Source organism: Haemaphysalis longicornis, unplaced genomic scaffold (assembly GCF_048455015.1).
Source record: "Haemaphysalis longicornis isolate Haplotype H1 unplaced genomic scaffold, Haemaphysalis longicornis Haplotype H1 scaffold_7, whole genome shotgun sequence".
NCBI lineage: Eukaryota > Metazoa > Arthropoda > Arachnida > Ixodida > Ixodidae > Haemaphysalis > Haemaphysalis longicornis.
The window spans coordinates 75,336,138-75,354,272 of record NW_027526422.1 but is presented as its reverse complement, the minus strand read 5'-3'; the positions used below and the strand labels follow the sequence as shown (position 1 = coordinate 75,354,272).

Below are 18,135 nucleotides of genomic sequence, written 5' to 3'. Positions count from 1 at the left end.
ATGGCTCGCTCAGCCTCATACCCGGTGCGACGGCTTTTATCCTAGCAGCGTTCTTCTAGCGTTATAGCCTTTCACTATTGCATCCTGCCGGGCGCGTTCATGCTGCTAGAATCGCACGCACGCAGCACGATAAAAAGTAAGGCTGAAGCGTTCAAAAAAAAAAAAAAAAGAAGAAACAAGCACACTAACAACGCGGCTCCTGTGGGGCATGCCAGTAAGAGAAAACAGTCGCGAGGCGCTACGGGGTGTGCTTGCATTCTGCGTTCATGCATACCGTGTGCAGAGAAAATCGGTGGGAACGACTTCGCGGGCTTAGTGCGTGCATTGCTGGAGGATGCATGGCGAGAGTTTTGAACAGCTAAATACAGTTGTCATGTTGCGTGCCATCTAAAATCTGCGTTGTGCACGGTCGTGAAAGTGGTTGAAAATGTTATTTCCCATTGAAATCTGTTCGTTATAACCCGTAACGGGCAAATTTTACCTTGTTAAAAACGAGGGGTTCAGTACATGTGTTTTTACTTGCATGGGTTAGTACGATTTGCTCGTTATATCCGTTATTTTGTTATAGCCCGTCTTGTTGTAACAAGTTTTACCCTTCTGTCGAATTCAATTTGTTGAGCATAAGTGGAACATGGGAAAATATGTCAAATAGTTATAATATACATACTTGATAAGATGCTGCAATATGCTCTAAAACACACAATTAGGAGTTGCCGAGGTATCCATCCGTGCATCACATGAAGGTGTTTTTCAAGTAATGTTAAATAGTTCGCTAAATCTTCAGTATTGGAGGTAGAAGGCCCCAGTTTATTCCATCCATTTGTTGGTAACGAAAAACTGAGTAGTACTTGAAGCAGTTAGTTTTGAATGAGTATTAGTCCAAAACCGATTTCCGCGAAAGCTTAGGTTCCCTTTGGGCAAAACATGTGCCAGTATGTGTGTCTCTCATGTTAGTATGCTTCATTCCCTCAGTGCAATAGATAGCTAAAATTGCACTAAGCCTAAGGAATACACAAAGTTAATGCATGCCCGAGCTAGCACAGTTAGTGGTATCATGCCTAGCTTAACAGAAGTGGCACTGTCCTCATTGTTCCTTTCTGCTGCTCTGTTACAGGCCAGATGGTGTCATCTATGGCATGTTCCGAAGACAGTTCACGTGGTACGTCTGTTTCATAAGTGAGTGAACTTCGTTTTCCTTCCATTTTGCAGTGCTTCAGGGCCTGAAGCACTTTTAAAGGGATTCTTCTCTCAGCAACTCTTTCAATGCAAGTGGAATCCCCAGTTCAGAAGTGCTAAACTTTTTTTAGTAGTGGACTTATATCAATTTTCGCTTGAATTTAGCAGAGAACTTGCTATCAATGACCATTGAACCGATGCATGTGTGAAGTCAAATGTCAATACACAGTAGAACCTCGTTACAAGAGACACTGTTACAAGGGACACTTGGTTACAAGAGACACTTGAGTGAAAGTGGTTTGGTTGCTTTTCCTATGTTCGCCATGTTAGCAACATTGCATACATACAAGAGACCTGGGTTACAGGAGACACGTTTTTTTGGTTCCCCTGAGTGTCTCTTGTAACGAGGTTTTACTGTATAACAAACCCCGGTTTTAAGAAATTTGGTATGTACCAAATGTTTCCTCTCGTTATGTTAGCCCCCTTGAAACCCACGTTTTTTTTTAATTTTTTTTTTTCCCACGTTTTAAGAGAAGGCTTTTTAATTTACTTTCAATTCAGTGGGACTACGAGCATTGGTTGTAGGTACCAGAAACCATTTGACAAGCAGAATTGTGCCGTTTTTTCTTGCGCATAACCTGCCCCTGCATATACCTTGCGCCCCGGTAATTGTGGGCCACCATGCAAAGCAAAAACATCCTTCCATATTACCCGCACAATTAGCTATGCACTGAAACTCTTTTAGCCTTCACAAAGAAATGAAGCAAGGTGCAGTTACATTGCATTTAGCCAGGCAGCGAACATATGTTCAAGTAGTAGTCAAAATTTTTTTTACCATCCGGGAAGAGCATGAAACTCTCTAAATAAAAAATGCATCCGAAAATGCATCTTTGTTGGCGAGGCAGATGTGAGACGCATCTGTTGAGCTGATTACTCTTAGATAGGTGATAGGCGGTAAGGAGCTTCCCCTCTCTCTTCTGTCAACGGCATCCTCTTGTTATCTGATCCAGATGTTATTATTTACCCATGGTGGCATCTGACTTCGAGTGGCAGGCGCACTCGCAATAAAAATAAGATAACCCCGGCGGCCCAGTCTGAGCAGCGGAACTTTGCTTTCTTTTTTGCTTGTGACAATAAGCCAGCTAGAACAGAAGAGGAGAAAGGGAGTGCATTGCAGGGCGCCGTGTTTTTTGCAGTGAAGCTGCACTTCGGGGCTACACAGTATCCACACTCCAACTCTGCTCTGAAGGTTTGTCAGTAATTCATGTGAGCTATGCTAGTGAAGGTACGGTAGGTGGAAGCATCAGCACAGGCAGATAATCATTCTCGCACTTCCTGTGAAGAACACGGAGTTGGGCATAAGTGCAGCCTGCATTGCTGCGCTGTCTGTCCTGCGTGTAGACAGTAGTGCTGAGCATGCTACTTGTGGCAACCTGAGAGTGCTTCGGAAGCTCGCAAATGTGTCACTGGCCAGTTGGAAAGAGAAAGTGCCAACTGGAGGGGAGGACCTTACAAGCGCTCTGACAAGGAAAGAAGACAACATGCATTGGCGGTCAGCATAGCGTTAGTATATCAGCATCTACCAAACTCGAAATGCAGCCATTGTGAACGGCATGTGGCTAGGTCTGATGACTTGCACAAACAGCCGGAGCTTCTGGGAGAATTTTGTTTCTGTGCAATTTTGCTTATGTTGCTGACAAATACCGGGAATGTTCCAAGCACCCGTAACGTTATTCGTACTGTGGAAGTGTGCAAACCACGACTTAGCGAAAAATTCGCGATTCAACAGTTTTTGCTGCAAGTAGAAGTTCGTTACATCGAGGTTTGGCTTTTGTGGGGGTAGATGAAGGCTTCCTGAGGGGGAGCTCCCTGGTGAAAATGTCGGGTCACCAACCGATGACCTGTTACACACACTACAATTAACGTAAAAGCTCAAGCACAGGTCCTGAAAAGGGCGGGGAAAACGCAGCATTGAGTTGCAATTGAAGGCTTCATTTCCGATATTTGCCTCTGTAGGTATGCCGAGGGAAGTTAACATAACGAAAGAAAAAGTCTAAATGGGAGCACTGGTTTCGTGGAAGGTCAGTGCAACACATAATGTGTCTCATTTTACGAAAGTAACGAGATGCAATTCGCGTGTACGCAGGGATCTTTTCGCGTTTTCTGTCGACCCTTTTGCATTCGACGTTCGGCTCTTTTTTGCAATGACCGGAAACAGCGCAAACTAATGGGACACAGAGTGGGCGACACGTGCACTCAGCACTAACAACCAAGTTTTATTGCTTGCAAGTGCTTTAAATACACATCTGCAAGGCAGTGGAAAGGGAGAAAAGGTGTTAGAAAATGCAAAATGAACAAATTTTGTTGGAAACACAGGAGTTGCATCGAATAGTAAGTTTCAATTACTCATTCTGAAGAGGCCCAATTTCTTTTTCGGACATTAGTACGGGTGGTTCGCTTACGCACCTGTCACCCCTCTGACTGATGCAAAAAGCTTCATAGATTTCCTATTCTATGGATTTCCGTATATCATATTTTCACGCGTATAACACACCCCTGCATATAATTCATGCCCCCACTTTCAGCCCGCCGGAAAAGAAAGAGAAACCTCGCGTATTGCCCACACATTTGATACAGGAAAGGCTGCACCAAAGCTACTGCTCAAGCAACACATCACATACTGTGTAGACAGAACATCTTATATATTTAGCAAGTAGAATACACTGACTGCAAGGCGAAAGTCACAATTCACTCATTGGCACTGTTACAGGTCTTTCGTCAAACTAATAAAAATCAGTTGTTAGGGTGCGCTCGTCCTTGCATGTTCTGTGCAATGGCTGCCATGGAAGGCTTAGTCAGTGTTACCGTGTGGGAGCTTCACGGCACAACATGCATTGCTGTGAAGCTGCACTAGAGGAAAAACTCCGCGTATTATCCACGCCCCTACTTTGCCACTGAAATTTTCGCATTTTTGGTGCAAGCTATACACGCGAAAATAGGGTACATTTCTTCAAACTTTAACGTGTGCCAACCAGCCCACTTGCTCTGTATTCTTTTTGAAACACTTTGTCCTTTGGACAACAAGCAACAAGTTGCCTGCAATAAGATTGCAAGGGGAACTGTGGGGCCCTCTGTTCTGGCATCCTTGGTGGCATCCTCTGTTCTGCTCCTGTCATGGTGTAGGCGCTCAAGTCAGTGTTGTGGGGGTTATAAACCCCTCAACCAAAGTTGTTGGAGCAGCTCTGACTACCACACCTAAGTGGTGGCAACGCCTGTGTATGCACAAGTACACAGGAAAGTGGAGAGATTCAGTCGCTGCTGTAGCTGAGTTGGTGGAGCATTGGATTGGCGATCTGAAGGTTGTGGGTTCTCATCCCACTAAAGGTGCAATTTTTTTTTCAGTTTTCTTTCTTTTGTACTATTCCACAATTCCTATTTTCTCTCAAAAAGGGAGGTGAACTTATTCCCCTATGCCCCCGTTGGCGAGCTTGGCTGTGGGGTTTTCCTAGTACTAGTTTATACAACAGACCCCTCGTTCCCAATAATCATAAGCTTATGTTTGATGCGAACTCCAAAACTACCTAGGCCGTGAGGCATGCCTTAAGGGCACAGGGTAAGCCCTATACTTCCCATGCATTTTTGGCCATTTTGAGGTACATTTTTCTCGGCATCTAATAAAGGTATATACATAACCTATATACCAGTTTCTGTCAAATTTTGTGCTCTTGTAACTGTACTAGAATTATGAACATTCTTAAAAAATTCAGTTTCTTACAATTTTTTGCCCGTTAGTACCTACATTTTGGCATTATTTTATTATTAAAAGTTGTGAACCAAAAAAACTGCTACGTGCATATTTTCAATTCTAGTACAGCAGGTGTGACAAGTTATGTAGATGACAGGGGGAAAAAATCAGCTCGTTGTCTTGGAAGATATAGGAAATAATGGTACCTAAGTAAGAAAAAACACTGTTTTGAGATAATTGAGTTTAAAGTGAAAAAAGAGGTGAAAAACAATACTTGTTGGTCAAAAACACCACTGGAGCCATTTATTTAAAAATCACCAGCTTCATAATCACTGTCAAAGTCATTTGTTTTGCTTTTCACCCGGTCGTCTGTCCCTCCTTGACTATTTTGTGTAACATCGTATAGATCTGTTCACAAAGTATTTTGCTTGTGGTCAACCTCTTTAAGCCACTTGATGGTGGTGTTGCGCCCAGGTTTTGGTCTGAATGATTTCAAAATGCTGGCTCATGCGTTGCTTCACCATTTATTGAAAGAACAGCATCCAATGTTGCAATCATTAGAGTGTGAAGCCCAAAAAAGATGTTTTTTTGTGCGCAGCTTCGAAGGGCAAATGTGGAAAAAACTTGCAACAGGGTCTTTGGATTGCCCTCACTGAAAAATCAGCTATGCAATGGTTGCTAAGCAATTTCTTATTACAGCTGGTTCCAGAAAAGCATTTTGATCTGAAACTGGAAGTTTTTCGATGAAAAAAATTGACAATAAACCCTGAGAACATACTTAAGAGGATGTGGGCACTTACTACTTGCTTACGGGAAAACTGATTTTTAGCGAGAAATAAGACTTTTTAAGGCAAGTGTGAATATGGAAAATGTGCACAAGGAATTGAACTTCCCTAATTGCGAAGAAAAACAAAAAGTCATTTTTTCAAAATTTCGCCTTACCCTGTGTCCTTAATGGAAGGCTACGAATTAATTTAGTCCACTCTGGGGAGCTGGACGTGTCAACCTTGTACACAGTTGTTTTTTATGTCTCCATCAGAAAAATGGCAGTCGTATCTGGGAATCGCACTTGCAACACTGCACTATGTAACACAATCTCTTAGTCGTAAAGGAAAGTTTGACATCCACCTAAATGCAGCCATACGGCTACAAAGAAAAGCTGTACAGCTTTCTCGGAAACTTCGCAGTTGAAGAAAAATTCGTCCTGGTCCAGGATTCGAACCCGGAACCACTGCTTAACCGGAGCAGTCGCTCTACCAACTGAGCTAACCAGGAGGCTAGTCGTTAGTAGCGCGAAAGCGAATTGATCAACAACTCGAATTGAAGGACAGGTGTTAATCAACCAGTTAATCAACTTTACAGAAACTTACTCCACCTTGGGGATTTCCCCTAAATCTGGTTGATTAATCTCTTAGTCGCTTAGACGCCATGGTGGACTCAGTCTTATGTTGGGATTCAAAATTTTGGCAGGGGTGTGGGCCAAAAAAGTTATAGCATTTCTTCTTTGGCGCTTTCTTCGTGATGGTACCAAGTCTGAATTTTTTTTTTTTTTTTTTTTATTTCTTCTCTTGCAGGTATTATCCAGTTTTGGCAGTTCTACTACCAGCAGGGATGCCTGTACAGGCTTCGAGCGCTCGGTGAAAGCCACAACATGGACATCACAATCAGTGAGCTTCCCTTCTTTCCTTCCAACACATTCTGGCGCTCTTCGAAGCTGCACAAAGAGTGCAGGCACGGAGGGCCACTTGGGATTCAATCCTCCTCTGCACTTCCCCTTTCTACTAATACAGTTTCTTGTTTTACATCTTTTTCTGTGTCTGTGGCTTTTGTTTCAAAGTGTCCGTCTTGTGATCAAAACCCCCTTTAAATATAAGTCTTCTGAACACAGCTGTGGGCCCATTCGTGTGTCTTGTGATCAAAGCCCTCTTGAAATCATTTTTTCGTGTGCAGCCTTAGGCACATTCAAACTCTCTTGTAACCAGGGTTGCGTGACAAAGTTTCGTTAACACACCTCAAGATATTTGACCCCAAGGGTGCCCAAAACAATGGCGCTGCATGTAAAGAAGTTCAGCACATGCAAACAAGCACACATGTTGTATTATAGGTACTTCTAACACTAACACAAATGTTTTGGCAAAAATAAGTGTGTACCAACCCCAAAGACCTGTATTGCTGCGCATACAGTTCAATTTTGAAACTCTGTTGAATAGACTCTCATCGGCAAGTTGGCAACGCTGAGGTGGGTAGAGGCCTTCTAAGTTGAACCTACCCTGTAAAGTAAATAAAAACAAAACACTTTTATTCGTACCTGGAAGCAAATTTAAGGGCATATAGGGAACGGCAACGAGTATAATGTGGCAGATAGCGAGCTTGTAATAGCCCGCACAACAAAATGAGATATGCTTATTGGAGTAGGGAAAACAGGAAAGAAGGCCTGGAACTGTGTGTTTAGTTTTTGTCTTTGCACTTTCTTGCAGACTCAATGACAGCTGCTTGAAAAAAACAATATTAATATTAGCCTACAGAATGTTTGGTGGTGCCCTTTCATTTTTGTGTGCTTTGGAATGTAGGTCTGTGTTGATGGCAATTTGTGTGATACTGCGATCCAGTCTTCCGGCATCATTACTGACTTGCTAGCCTGAAAAGCGTCTATGGCTTAAATGGGGGTCGGGGGCTGTGGAAAATGGGGAATTCTGCATGCATAAGCTGCACCTCTTGCCAACACATGGAGTTTTATGTAGTTAAATGTTAAAAGTAGCTAACATTGTACCTGTAGTAGGGGGTGTAGTAAATGACCTGTGTCTTTTCAGTGCACGTGGGCTTCCCAACAACAGACGTACTGTGAAGCATGCACAGAACGTGGTACTAATCTGAGGCATTCAGATAACATCGAGCTATCCACCAATGGTAGTAGTGAGATCGCTGTAGTTTCAAATAAGATGCATTTTTACTCAAACCCCCCTTCCACGGGGACAGCAGTGCAAAAGAAGACAGAGACTGAGAATAAGGAAAGACACAAACACGGTGCTGATTTTTATTCTAAATCTTCGTCTACGCTATTGTCACCGTGAACGCACTCTAACTTGCCCGGTTTGCAGTACTCGCACTTTTCGTTTCTTGCATGGGCGCTTGGGTGTGAACTTGTATTGCATAATGGGTCGTTCGATAAGAAAGTGAGATTGTACAAATTTCTTTCTCGATATTGGTGAGAAGGGCAGGGATGAAGGCTGGAATTGTAATTCCAAGGTTAAATACGGAAAGTAAAGTGAAGGTCCTATCTTACTCCACTTATAAGAGTGGGACATCCCGCTCTTACGGTTGAAAATAAAAATATAACGAGCGTGGTGTTGACCCTAAATGATTTGGTGTTTCATTTTCTGTTTGTTGTTGACCATAAATGATTTAGTGTTTCATTTTCTGTTTGTCTTAATGTTAAATACAAACTCATTTTTCTGCCGAAGTCATATAATTATCTGGCTGTATTGTGCTAGAGGACCCGTGTAACGACGGGGCATGAAAATATAACTGCATTTTTGAAAAAAGCATGAACAAGACCCAACTTATTCCGCAAGTGCTGTGGAGTTGAAGAGACTCCAGACAAAGGAGGAACCCAAACCTTCTTTTGTGGAGTGGAAAGGGTACTACTACTTGTCACCAACATTTGGGTTGCAGGTTAGGTGAGCAGGAAAGTTATTTTGTTTGTGCGCAACACATTCGCGGGCTCTTTTATATCTGCCATATATGGGCTGCCTTACTCGCTGTGGATTGCTTTCACCATGTTGGTGAATGCAGCATTTTCCACAACTTTATTGCGAAATGAAATGAAATGAATGTGGCACAATTTGTGCTGCCTACGTCGCGATAATGTCCAGCTCGGGTGCTGTGATGTGCTGCAATTGTTGAGATACTCTGGAGGGGTGACATGCGTGCTTTTATACGTCTCTTCCGACAGGTGGATTTCGGTCTTGGATGTGGCGGGGGCTCTCGTTCCTTCTTCCGTTCCTGTACTTCGCCTACGTGAGTGAAGCGAAGCCGCATGCTTGGCACGATGTGCATTTGTGGCCTTTTTTGGTTGTTGTTGTTGTTGTTGTTGTTACTGTTGTTTTCTTCTTGAACCGCGCTGTATTAAAACCTCAACGGACAAGGGAAGAGCACACAAGGATTGGACGAAGCGCGAAACTATCGTCTGGTTTATTTTCCACAACACACACAAATATACATAAAAAGACACTGGGGCAAATCAAGGTTATAAACAGATAACAAGAAAATGCCAACCCGTAAAAAACAACCCTTGTGTGCTCTTCCCTTCTCTGTTGAAGTTTTAATACAGTGCGGTTCAAGAAGATGTAGTATAACCAACTGGCCCCCATTTTAGCCTTGCTGTTGTTGTTTTGTTTTACTCTGTGCTACCATGTGTCATTGTGTTCCCAAAATTAACAATTGTTCTTCATCCCAGTGTGGCAGCCTTCCTGGGGTATTGAATGTTTTTCTCACATTTCTCGCTGCAGATTAATTAGTTTTTGGACATGAGTATAATGCCTTAATACCTAGCCTTTCAAATGGCCAACTCTAATTGCCCCATAATTAGGCATGCCAGATTGTGCATTGTTTATCAGCGTGGCTCACCTTTGCTTCGCAAAGCCTCTCTCTCTGTGCACGTGTGTGTTGAAGGGCGGGGGGGGAGTGTAAGTTTAATTTCACACTTGTTATGTCGTAAATTTCAACAACCCTGCACAAACATTCAGCTGCGAAAGATTTACAGTGAATTCAAAAAGCTCATCTCAGCTGAAAAAAAACAATTGGACGTCCATCTGGGCCTGACAAAAACACAAATGGTTCAATTGGAACCAATTGGAAGTGCAAATGCTTCCAAATGGACCAATTGTGTTTTTGGCAGGACCCGCTGGACTCCAATTTTTTTTTTCTGGCTGGGATGAATTGGAAATGGCTCCAAATGGCATAATTGTATTTTCGGCAGGGTCAGTTGGTCCCATTTGTTTTTTTGCGGGGATGTACAGTCAGTACACACAGCACTATGGCTGCAAATGGCAAGTGCAAGCACAGTCTTGCATTGGTCATAGACAGGGACCTCTCTTCAAGTCAAGAGTACAGAGTAAAGTTTGCACTGAATGGAGGCTTAGAAGCATGGGGAAACTTGTATATTAGAAGCGTGGATGTGCAGCGGCGGAAGAAGACAACACTGACGAAGTACGAAAGTGAATCCACAAATTGTGACGAGTTAATCAAAAGGGGAATGCGAGAAACTAGTGGTTTGGTGAGTGGAAAAATTGGGAATGAAGAAGCCTGTAAAGGTGTCTGTGAAGCCAGCAGATTTCGCGCTGAGAAAAAGAGGGCTGCATTGCTTTTTTTTAAACTTGAGCTGGCTGTCTGAGAACGAGGACCCACATGAGCAGATTGGCGAGGCTCGCACATGCTGTAGCAAAAGTAGCAAAGAGCCCCCCCAAGACAATTCAATGTGTAACGCCAAAGTATTAATCACACCAAGAGTGGAGGGGACCTTCAGGAAGCACTGGGTTCAACAAACAGGGCTTTTTAACTGGCATGCAGTGGAAGTAAGCGGTGGGCAATTATGGTTTAGAGTCTTGGTGGGGAAAAAAAGAGCAGGGAAGAGGTTGTGATAGAGCCATGTCAGACATAGGCAAAGAGTGATCCTAATTTTTGACAACGGGTAAACAGCAACAGCTAAATAACTCACTGTCCTTATCCAAGAGGGGGAATCCTTTTTGTGTCATCTTCAGTGCAGTGGGCTCTTGATGTGACATTTACTGCTTTCTGTTATGGTAAATGAAAGAGCCCCGTTTCAGAGCCTGACAGAATTGATCGTTTGAGAGGAACTAATTTGGTCTCCTTTTAAACTGTCTAATTCCCTCTTGGCAATGTTGCGAGATTTTTTTTTTTACAACTAATGCTCGGCCTTCTAATTCATCGAATTCGAAATAAAGGTACTGTCGTTAATAATATTTCTGCCCCACAACTACTAAACCCCAATAATACCAGATTCGAGGAACAAAACAATACACTACTACCAAAGGTGCGCACTAATTACGGGAAACAAACAGTCCTTTTTTCAGGAATAGTGCTTTGGAATTCATTACCCGCAGACATCAAATTCATCAACTCTGAACGCTTAGTTCATAAATCCTTAAAAACTCGCTTGTGGTCAACAGTTTGCAGTTAATCAAGCACCATTATTTACAATCAACCTTGTTTTATTGTGTCTAATCCTGTACTTTGAATATATCTTTCTTTAATTATGTTCTATTGATATTGTTTTTTGTTCTTTGCCAAGTATCGCTTCACCGATCTCTGTAACGCTCTACCTGCCTCTGTGTGTGTGTTTCTTTTGTACTCAGCGCAGGAGGTCCCCTCGGCAGTGTAAACTCTGGGACCTCCTTTCTGTAAATTTCTATTGTTCTTTTCCTGTATGAAAATATTTTTCAATAAAACCTGAAACCTGATGATTCCGATTTGCATTTTATGAAGCAGCATTTGAGAAAAGGCTGTACTTGTTGTAATTTTATTCCCAAATGCAGCTCGCTTGTGTCCACGAACATCTGCAGGCACAAAAACTTGAAGTCATTGTTGTGTATTTATGCTGATGCCTCTTCTGCATTCCGAAACCTGTGCAGATGTTCCAGCTGTACAACGCCTACACGTTGTATCATCTCAGCCTCCTTCCCGAATGCACAGAGTGGCAGGTGAGTGTTTCTTTGCTGTCATCCCCCAGTGAATGGGCTTGTTTTGGTCTTCTTTTCTCCGTAGATACAGAGAGCTAGCTTTTGTGGGGTGGTGGTGGTGTACCATTTTCTATCCTTCCTTTAAGGGAAGGAGGTCTAAAATTGACCAGTTTTGAGTGGTCTCAGAAAATATTTGTCTGGTGCTACATATTCATATTGGTTAGGCACATATTTCAGTGGCATCAAATGCAGATTATTCAAGATTCAATGCCCTCTCAAACACCAGTTTTAAGGTTTGTATAAATAATTGGTGAAAAAAAAAATTATCAAAAAAGTTTTGACCAGACGTTGAGGAAAACATGATTGCATGTGTATAACATGCTACTAGTACTAGAAAAAAAAATTGAGAATATATATTCGGTAGGTAAACCTTTCAAAAACCCATCCTACAAAATAATTGAGTTTCAAAATTTCCCAAACTTCGTTTCAAAATGCGCAACTTTGCAGGGTTCTCTGGAAGAAATCTGGTAGTTTGACATTATTAGACTCACCAATTAGTCGCCACATGATGTAAGAACACTTTGTCAATGACTACAGCCTGCGCAAGACTCGGGGAAAGCAATCGATGCAAAAAAAATCGCTTGGAGTTGAAAATTCAACTCTGTGGTGGATGCGTGTTGATGTTCTCATCATCACTTATCTGTCGAAACTTTGACTTGCAGTTTATTATCATCTTCTGACTCGCTGTGGTAGCCCTGCTTGCAGAAGTAAGGTTCGATGCACTATAGTTGTGCCCAACAAGCTTTTAGCAAGCACCTGACGAAAATAATTTAGCTCTACCAGCCTCCTACATTGCAGCACCACCTAACATTTTTGAAAAGAAAAGATACCAAACTTGTTGGAGACTGTCGGTATAGGCAGTTCTACTACGCAGCAAAACTAGACCTCCGGAAATATACGCTCTTTCAGAAACATAACTGGCTGGTCAACAGCTGGTGGTGTTCAAGGCTGATTGAAAGTGCTCTCCTTGTCTGAACTGGTATCGGACAACTTGCTGTTATCTTTAGACTTTCAGCTGGAGTTATCACAGAAGTGAGGTGTTGGTGAGGTGAAATTACAAGCCGTGTGCGTTTTTCGAGGAACAGTAGTGGGCAAGAAAGGTGCCATGGCAAATCTGCTTGAACTCTGGTAACTTTATAGTAGGGCCAAATATGAATTTCGCAACGCCAAAATGAAACTGTCAATCGTGCCCATCAGTGCTAATGGTGGAAAAGTGGACAAACTTGGACAAACTTCTGTTACAAGTGGGTTTAGGTGGGCAAAAGTGGGGAAACAGGGTGTCGACATGTGGAAGAAAAAAAGTGTGAAGAAGAAATGATGATGATGGTAATGAGAGGATATGTTTGGCAGTTGGGCAGTAATACTTTGCATTCACTGTGTAGATCCTTGGGTGACCTCGTAGGTTTCTTTTTTTCTCTTTCTCTCTCTCTTTTTCTTTTTTTTTTTTTTTTTGCAAGAGATACACAAAACATTTTAAACTGAGCTTGTCTTCAGCGTGAGAAGTTGGTGGTCGTTATCAGCCCAATGACGACCGAGGCGGCCCTTGCGATCAGGGAGGTCTGTACCTCCCTGTCGTGGGATGCCAGGGCTTCTCTCCACTGCTCAGCTGTGGTAATTCGGGGATAGGGGTTGACCAGCCAGCAAGTCCAGCCTTGTTGTGTTTTTGTGTGCACACTTGGTGTTCAACCTTGCTGGTGCTCAACCTTGCTCACTGTCGCCCCTCTCTTCTCGGTGTTCGCAGGTGTTCGTGTCGGCGGTGATCTTCTTTGTCCTCTTTCTGGGCAACATCTGCACCACGTCGCTCGTCATCTTCCACAAGCTCAGCGGTCGGCCGCTCATCCGGCGCCTGGAGAGGAAGCACAGCCACGACCACATCAACTGAGGGAGTCCCTCCTGTGGAGAGTGCCACGCTCCCCGTCCACCCAGCCGTGTGGTTGGCTTCTCTCTCAGTCTGCCCAAAAAACAAACGCCACACCACGCCCCGCATTTTTTCATTGGTGGCGGCCACTGCGGACGACTCGCCGCGCAACTTCATTGGGCTGACCTTCGGAACGTGTTCAAGCCGCCCTCCGCCGGGAAGAGGGATGCTGAAGGGAAAGTGACGTAATCAGCCTAGTCAGACTCTCTCTCCGACTCTTTTGAGAAAGAGGCCGCGGCCCTAGGATGTTTTGTTTCCTTTGCTCTTTTACATTGTTCTCACATTTCACTCCTCACTTTTACCGAGCGGACTTTGTTGCGCGTCTTGTGCTCTTGCGGACTGTTTGTGCGCTCCTCCTTTGTCTTTTTCCTTTTCCATTTCGACGTTGGCGCGTGTTGGATCCTGTTCGGACATCTCTGTGAAAGGACACTGTTGCGGCATGCTACGACTTTTCCCAGTTCCCCTTCGGGGGGGCCACTTGTTGAATGGTGTTTGTTGTTTGTTTGTGTTTGTCCTACACGTTCGGGTGAAAGGGTCTGTGATGCTTGAGTGTGCGAATGTAACGGGGACTTTTTCCAGTATATACTTAATTATAAGGGGATGCCGCCGATCACTACTTCAGAATGTTTCCGAAATGCTTGCTCGTTTGTTTGTTTTACTCCGCCATGCTGCTGTAAGTTTACTTCCTCAAGGAAGGACAATAGGAAAGCGCAAGTTAACAACGCCCCGACGTTATTCTGAGCGCCGTGTGTTTGTGAGGCGGCCAGATTATTCGAAAGTGCTCCCGGTTCAATCCTGGTGTACGGTACAAAAGGCAATACACTTGAGCCCCCTTGACATGGCTGTGTGTACAGTTTAATGTGTCGTCTGTGCCTGCTACAGTTGTATTGGGCTGCCGCAACAGTGTGTTGCATCAAATGTTCAACGCACGTGCCGTCGTCTTTGGGTGTGCCTTTTCTCGCACATTTTCTGAGGTCGCAAGTTCTTTTCTTTTTCTAGAAAGCCACGCGACGGTTTTCACGCCACAGATGTAATATTTATGAATAGCCACCACCACCACCACTGCTGCTTCACCCTAAATTGTCGTTGGAAATGTGTGCGAAGCGTGCGACTGGTATTTTTCGGCGTATTTTTCGATGCTGCGAAAATCCCGTGCCTTCACTTCACATTGTAGCAGCAGGCTAAACTTTCTTGCCTTCGGTTACCAGCATGTCTCAACATAAGGTCTACGTATTTGCACGACGCAAGTCAAGTGAGATTGAATATTCGACGTTTTTGTTTTCCTGAAGCATAGCTGGGTTGGCCGTTGTTTTGACAGTGAGAGCCTCTGAATGGCTGAATTTTCTCTGTTGCTCGTTTTTGTCTCTTAAGAATTTACGGTGCGCATTTTTCTTGCCACAAAGTTCTTTTTTCCTGCACGGAGCCAGTGTGAGCTTACTTGGAGGTGCCCGGACATGGATTTTATGCGCTACGGATTATCTTACATTTCCACGAAAGAACGCTACCATCTGTTTTCTCATACGGGTCTAAATTCCTGTACAGCATGTTTTCTGTCGTTTTTCTGTGCATTTCGAACTAAGGTTGCGGCAACCGTGTTTGAATGCTGGCACGCGCACATTCGACTACTTTAAAAACTTGAGTACTTTCTAATCTCATTGTCCAAGTAGTTGGCATCGCATCACATTTAAGCAATTTTTTTTGGGGGGGGAAGCAATTTTTCTTGGTATTTTTGTGCAGCTATCTTACTTCGTCTGGTGTTTTCTCCTTCTCTTTCTTTATCGACATAAGGTTTTTCTGTTTAACAAGCATGAGTTCCATCATTAAGTGTGAGGTCATACGCATTTCTTCTGAAAGAATGACGTGTGGAAACTACCTCCGCAAGGGATAACACGTTTTGGTTAAAAGTGGTGCACATTGAGGCTGCTGCCTGTGTTGCAAATGGAAGGGTTTGTTTAATATAAAGATGTCTAATGCATTGCAACACCACGGCCCGTGTAAACTCACTGTTGCAAAAGCTGTGCTCGTGTTTTTTGGCCAGTTTTGCTGCGTGTTAGTTTTCGTTAATGTATCACCCTCGCAAACCGCATGGTATTTTTTTTTTTTTTTCTGCACATATGTAGTTCAGGAGTAAACTGTATGTAAACTTCCTATGTGCCAAAAAAATTTCTCCTTTGGCATTTATACCTTTTTGCATTGCAGCCCGGTTATAATGCGCACACTCTTGGTCGTGGTAAAAGTTTTTTACTGTGGCACGATGCTTTTGGAGCCGGATTTTTGCTCCAAAGTTTTGCAGGCACTTCTACTTTCCTTGGTATGCATGGCCTATGTGGTTTGTCAAGCTATCATTTTGCGCATGGAAAGAGGATGGTTTATGATACATGTATAATATATAAATATATATATATATACACACACGTGCTGTCGTGGTTCATAAATGTTTCATTAAACGTTGTTGATCAAACTACAGGGGGACTGTTCTCATCTTGATGGAATTAATAAATTGCGTCATCAAAACTTGCTCGTTTTGTTTTAAGTGGCTGCCCTGCCCAAATCAGTAACTCCCTCACGCTCCCTTTTGAATCTTCTCTTCATTTTCTTTTCCTTTTTTATTATGCATTCATGGAATTGATATATTAGCTTCCAAGTTACTATAAATGGACAATACCCAACCACAGTATTTCTTTCAGTGTTTTACAAGTATTATGCATTCGTTGCATAAAGTGTACTTGTGTGGCTGCAATGCTGAGGATTTGCGGTCTGATGACAGCGCTTCTCCAGTGGCTGCCGTTTGCCAGCCACTTTGAAGTTGGAGCCAGCATGGCCACCGCATCTGTCATCAGCGGCAGCGACTGTAAACAGTGATTCACCAGTGCGAGCACCAGCCTTAGGTGGGCGGTCGCTTCTGGCCGCTGTGTTGCCATTTCCAACCAGTGATGATGACGACCTTCTGCAGATGCTTGATGAGAACAGCCGATAACCACCATGGCTGCTCCGTGGCTGGCTAGTGTCAATAAAAAATCGCTCAACGAGCCTATAACACTCTCTCATTAAAAACTGAGGCATCGGGTAGGTCTAACTAAGGCCTTTAAGAGTTAGATTTACACGAACAAGAGCTTCTGTTCATTCCCTTTCTATACCCTGGTGTTTGTGGACCCATTTGGTTCATGTATCCAATAAATGAACGGAGAAGAAAAGGTTGAGGCGTACCGTGCTTTTCTTTTTGTCATTGTGGAGTTTTGGTGACGAAAGTAAAGATCAGGTGCACACGTGATTCTATCGTTGAGATTTCCGGTAGTTTGGTATTTAAGACACAATGAGCATATATTGTGTCAGTTTGTAGGGAGTGAACTGCAACATGATTGCAAAGCTTTTCTGTGCCTTTTTAGCATCGTCTTAGAGTTTGTTATCCTGCTGTGCTTGTGTTTACTGAGGAATAGAATTGTACTCAAGGGGGAAAAATGTACAAATCGGGATTTAAGTCACAGTGTGTGCAACTACTAATGGGTGCAAGACCAGCAGCAAGCAAATTGAGGAGACACTTGATCGAACTACAGGCCTGTTCCCCCTCTCCCCTCCCCACTGTGCACCGTGGAATCCACTGCACTGACCTCTCCCCCTTACTCTGGATAGGGCTGCGGCCAAGGCGAGCCTGAACGTACAGGATGTGTAATGCTTTTCTATGGGCCAATATCTGCCTCCTCCGTGGTAACGTTCTTTTTTCTTGCAGCTCTTTCAAGTTTATTGCTAAGAGCACTCTCCCGAGTACTACTTCTTGACGGTCCCATTTTTTTTTGGCACAATGGCAAAAATTACACAAACGAGGTGTTTCTTTAAAACCAGAACTTCGAATGATGTTTGATCAAGAAAACAAAATTTAGTACTACTGAACGAAAACTAAAAAAAAACTACAATTAAGCTGCACGATGACTGACAACCTTCTAGTAAACACGTTTTGTTTTCTCCTTTTTGCCTGCTTGCACGTATGCCAATGTGCCTATTCAACGCGCATGTTTTGGGGAAATACAAAGCTCCACAAAGATTGTGCGGGTGTATGAATGAATATAGATTACGTATTGTATATGATCTGGGAGAAATTTTTAATTTTTGAACAAATCTCGCCAGAAAGAGACATGCGCAAGCCGATGTGAGCTTGACGTGTGAAGAACTGCCATGAGCTTAAGTCCGGGTCTGCAGAAAACAAACAAGAAAAGCTCGCACAAACCACTGCGTTGCTTCTGTACGATATACGTTCAAAGCATCGTGCTGTTATGCGACGTCAGAAATTGGGGATGGCGGTGGATATCTTTTATTACGTAGAAGAAAAAGAAAGAAAACAACTGAAAAAACTTCAAAGCAATGTGTTGCCATATTGGAATGTAAAAAAAACCTTGACCATCACCGTACTAGCAGAACGTGTGGAAGGGAAAGCCAGGGTGAACGAGCCCCTGGAGGAGAGAAGGAGAGAGAGAGAGAGAGAGGTGAAACGTTTATTAAGGCTGTCAAGGCAGGAGTGGATCCTTGGTTCAGGAAGCCATGTG

The 18,135-nt window shown here is 43.3% G+C and overlaps 1 protein-coding gene across 1 annotated transcript in view; it reads left to right on the top strand.

Annotated features, from left to right (window-relative positions):
- LOC144145985 (transmembrane protein 120A-A) overlaps window positions 1–16,111 on the top strand; it is a 38,238-nt gene extending 22,127 nt beyond the window's left edge. Inside the window, exons 7-11 of the mRNA XM_077677876.1 lie at window positions 1,115–1,176; window positions 6,496–6,588; window positions 8,874–8,938; window positions 11,572–11,640; window positions 13,421–16,111. Of these exons, the coding sequence (XP_077534002.1) occupies window positions 1,115–1,176; window positions 6,496–6,588; window positions 8,874–8,938; window positions 11,572–11,640; window positions 13,421–13,561 (430 nt within the window). The 3' untranslated portion in view covers window positions 13,562–16,111. The remainder of the gene's footprint in view (window positions 1–1,114; window positions 1,177–6,495; window positions 6,589–8,873; window positions 8,939–11,571; window positions 11,641–13,420) is intronic.
- Window positions 16,112–18,135: the final 2,024 nt, after the last annotated feature.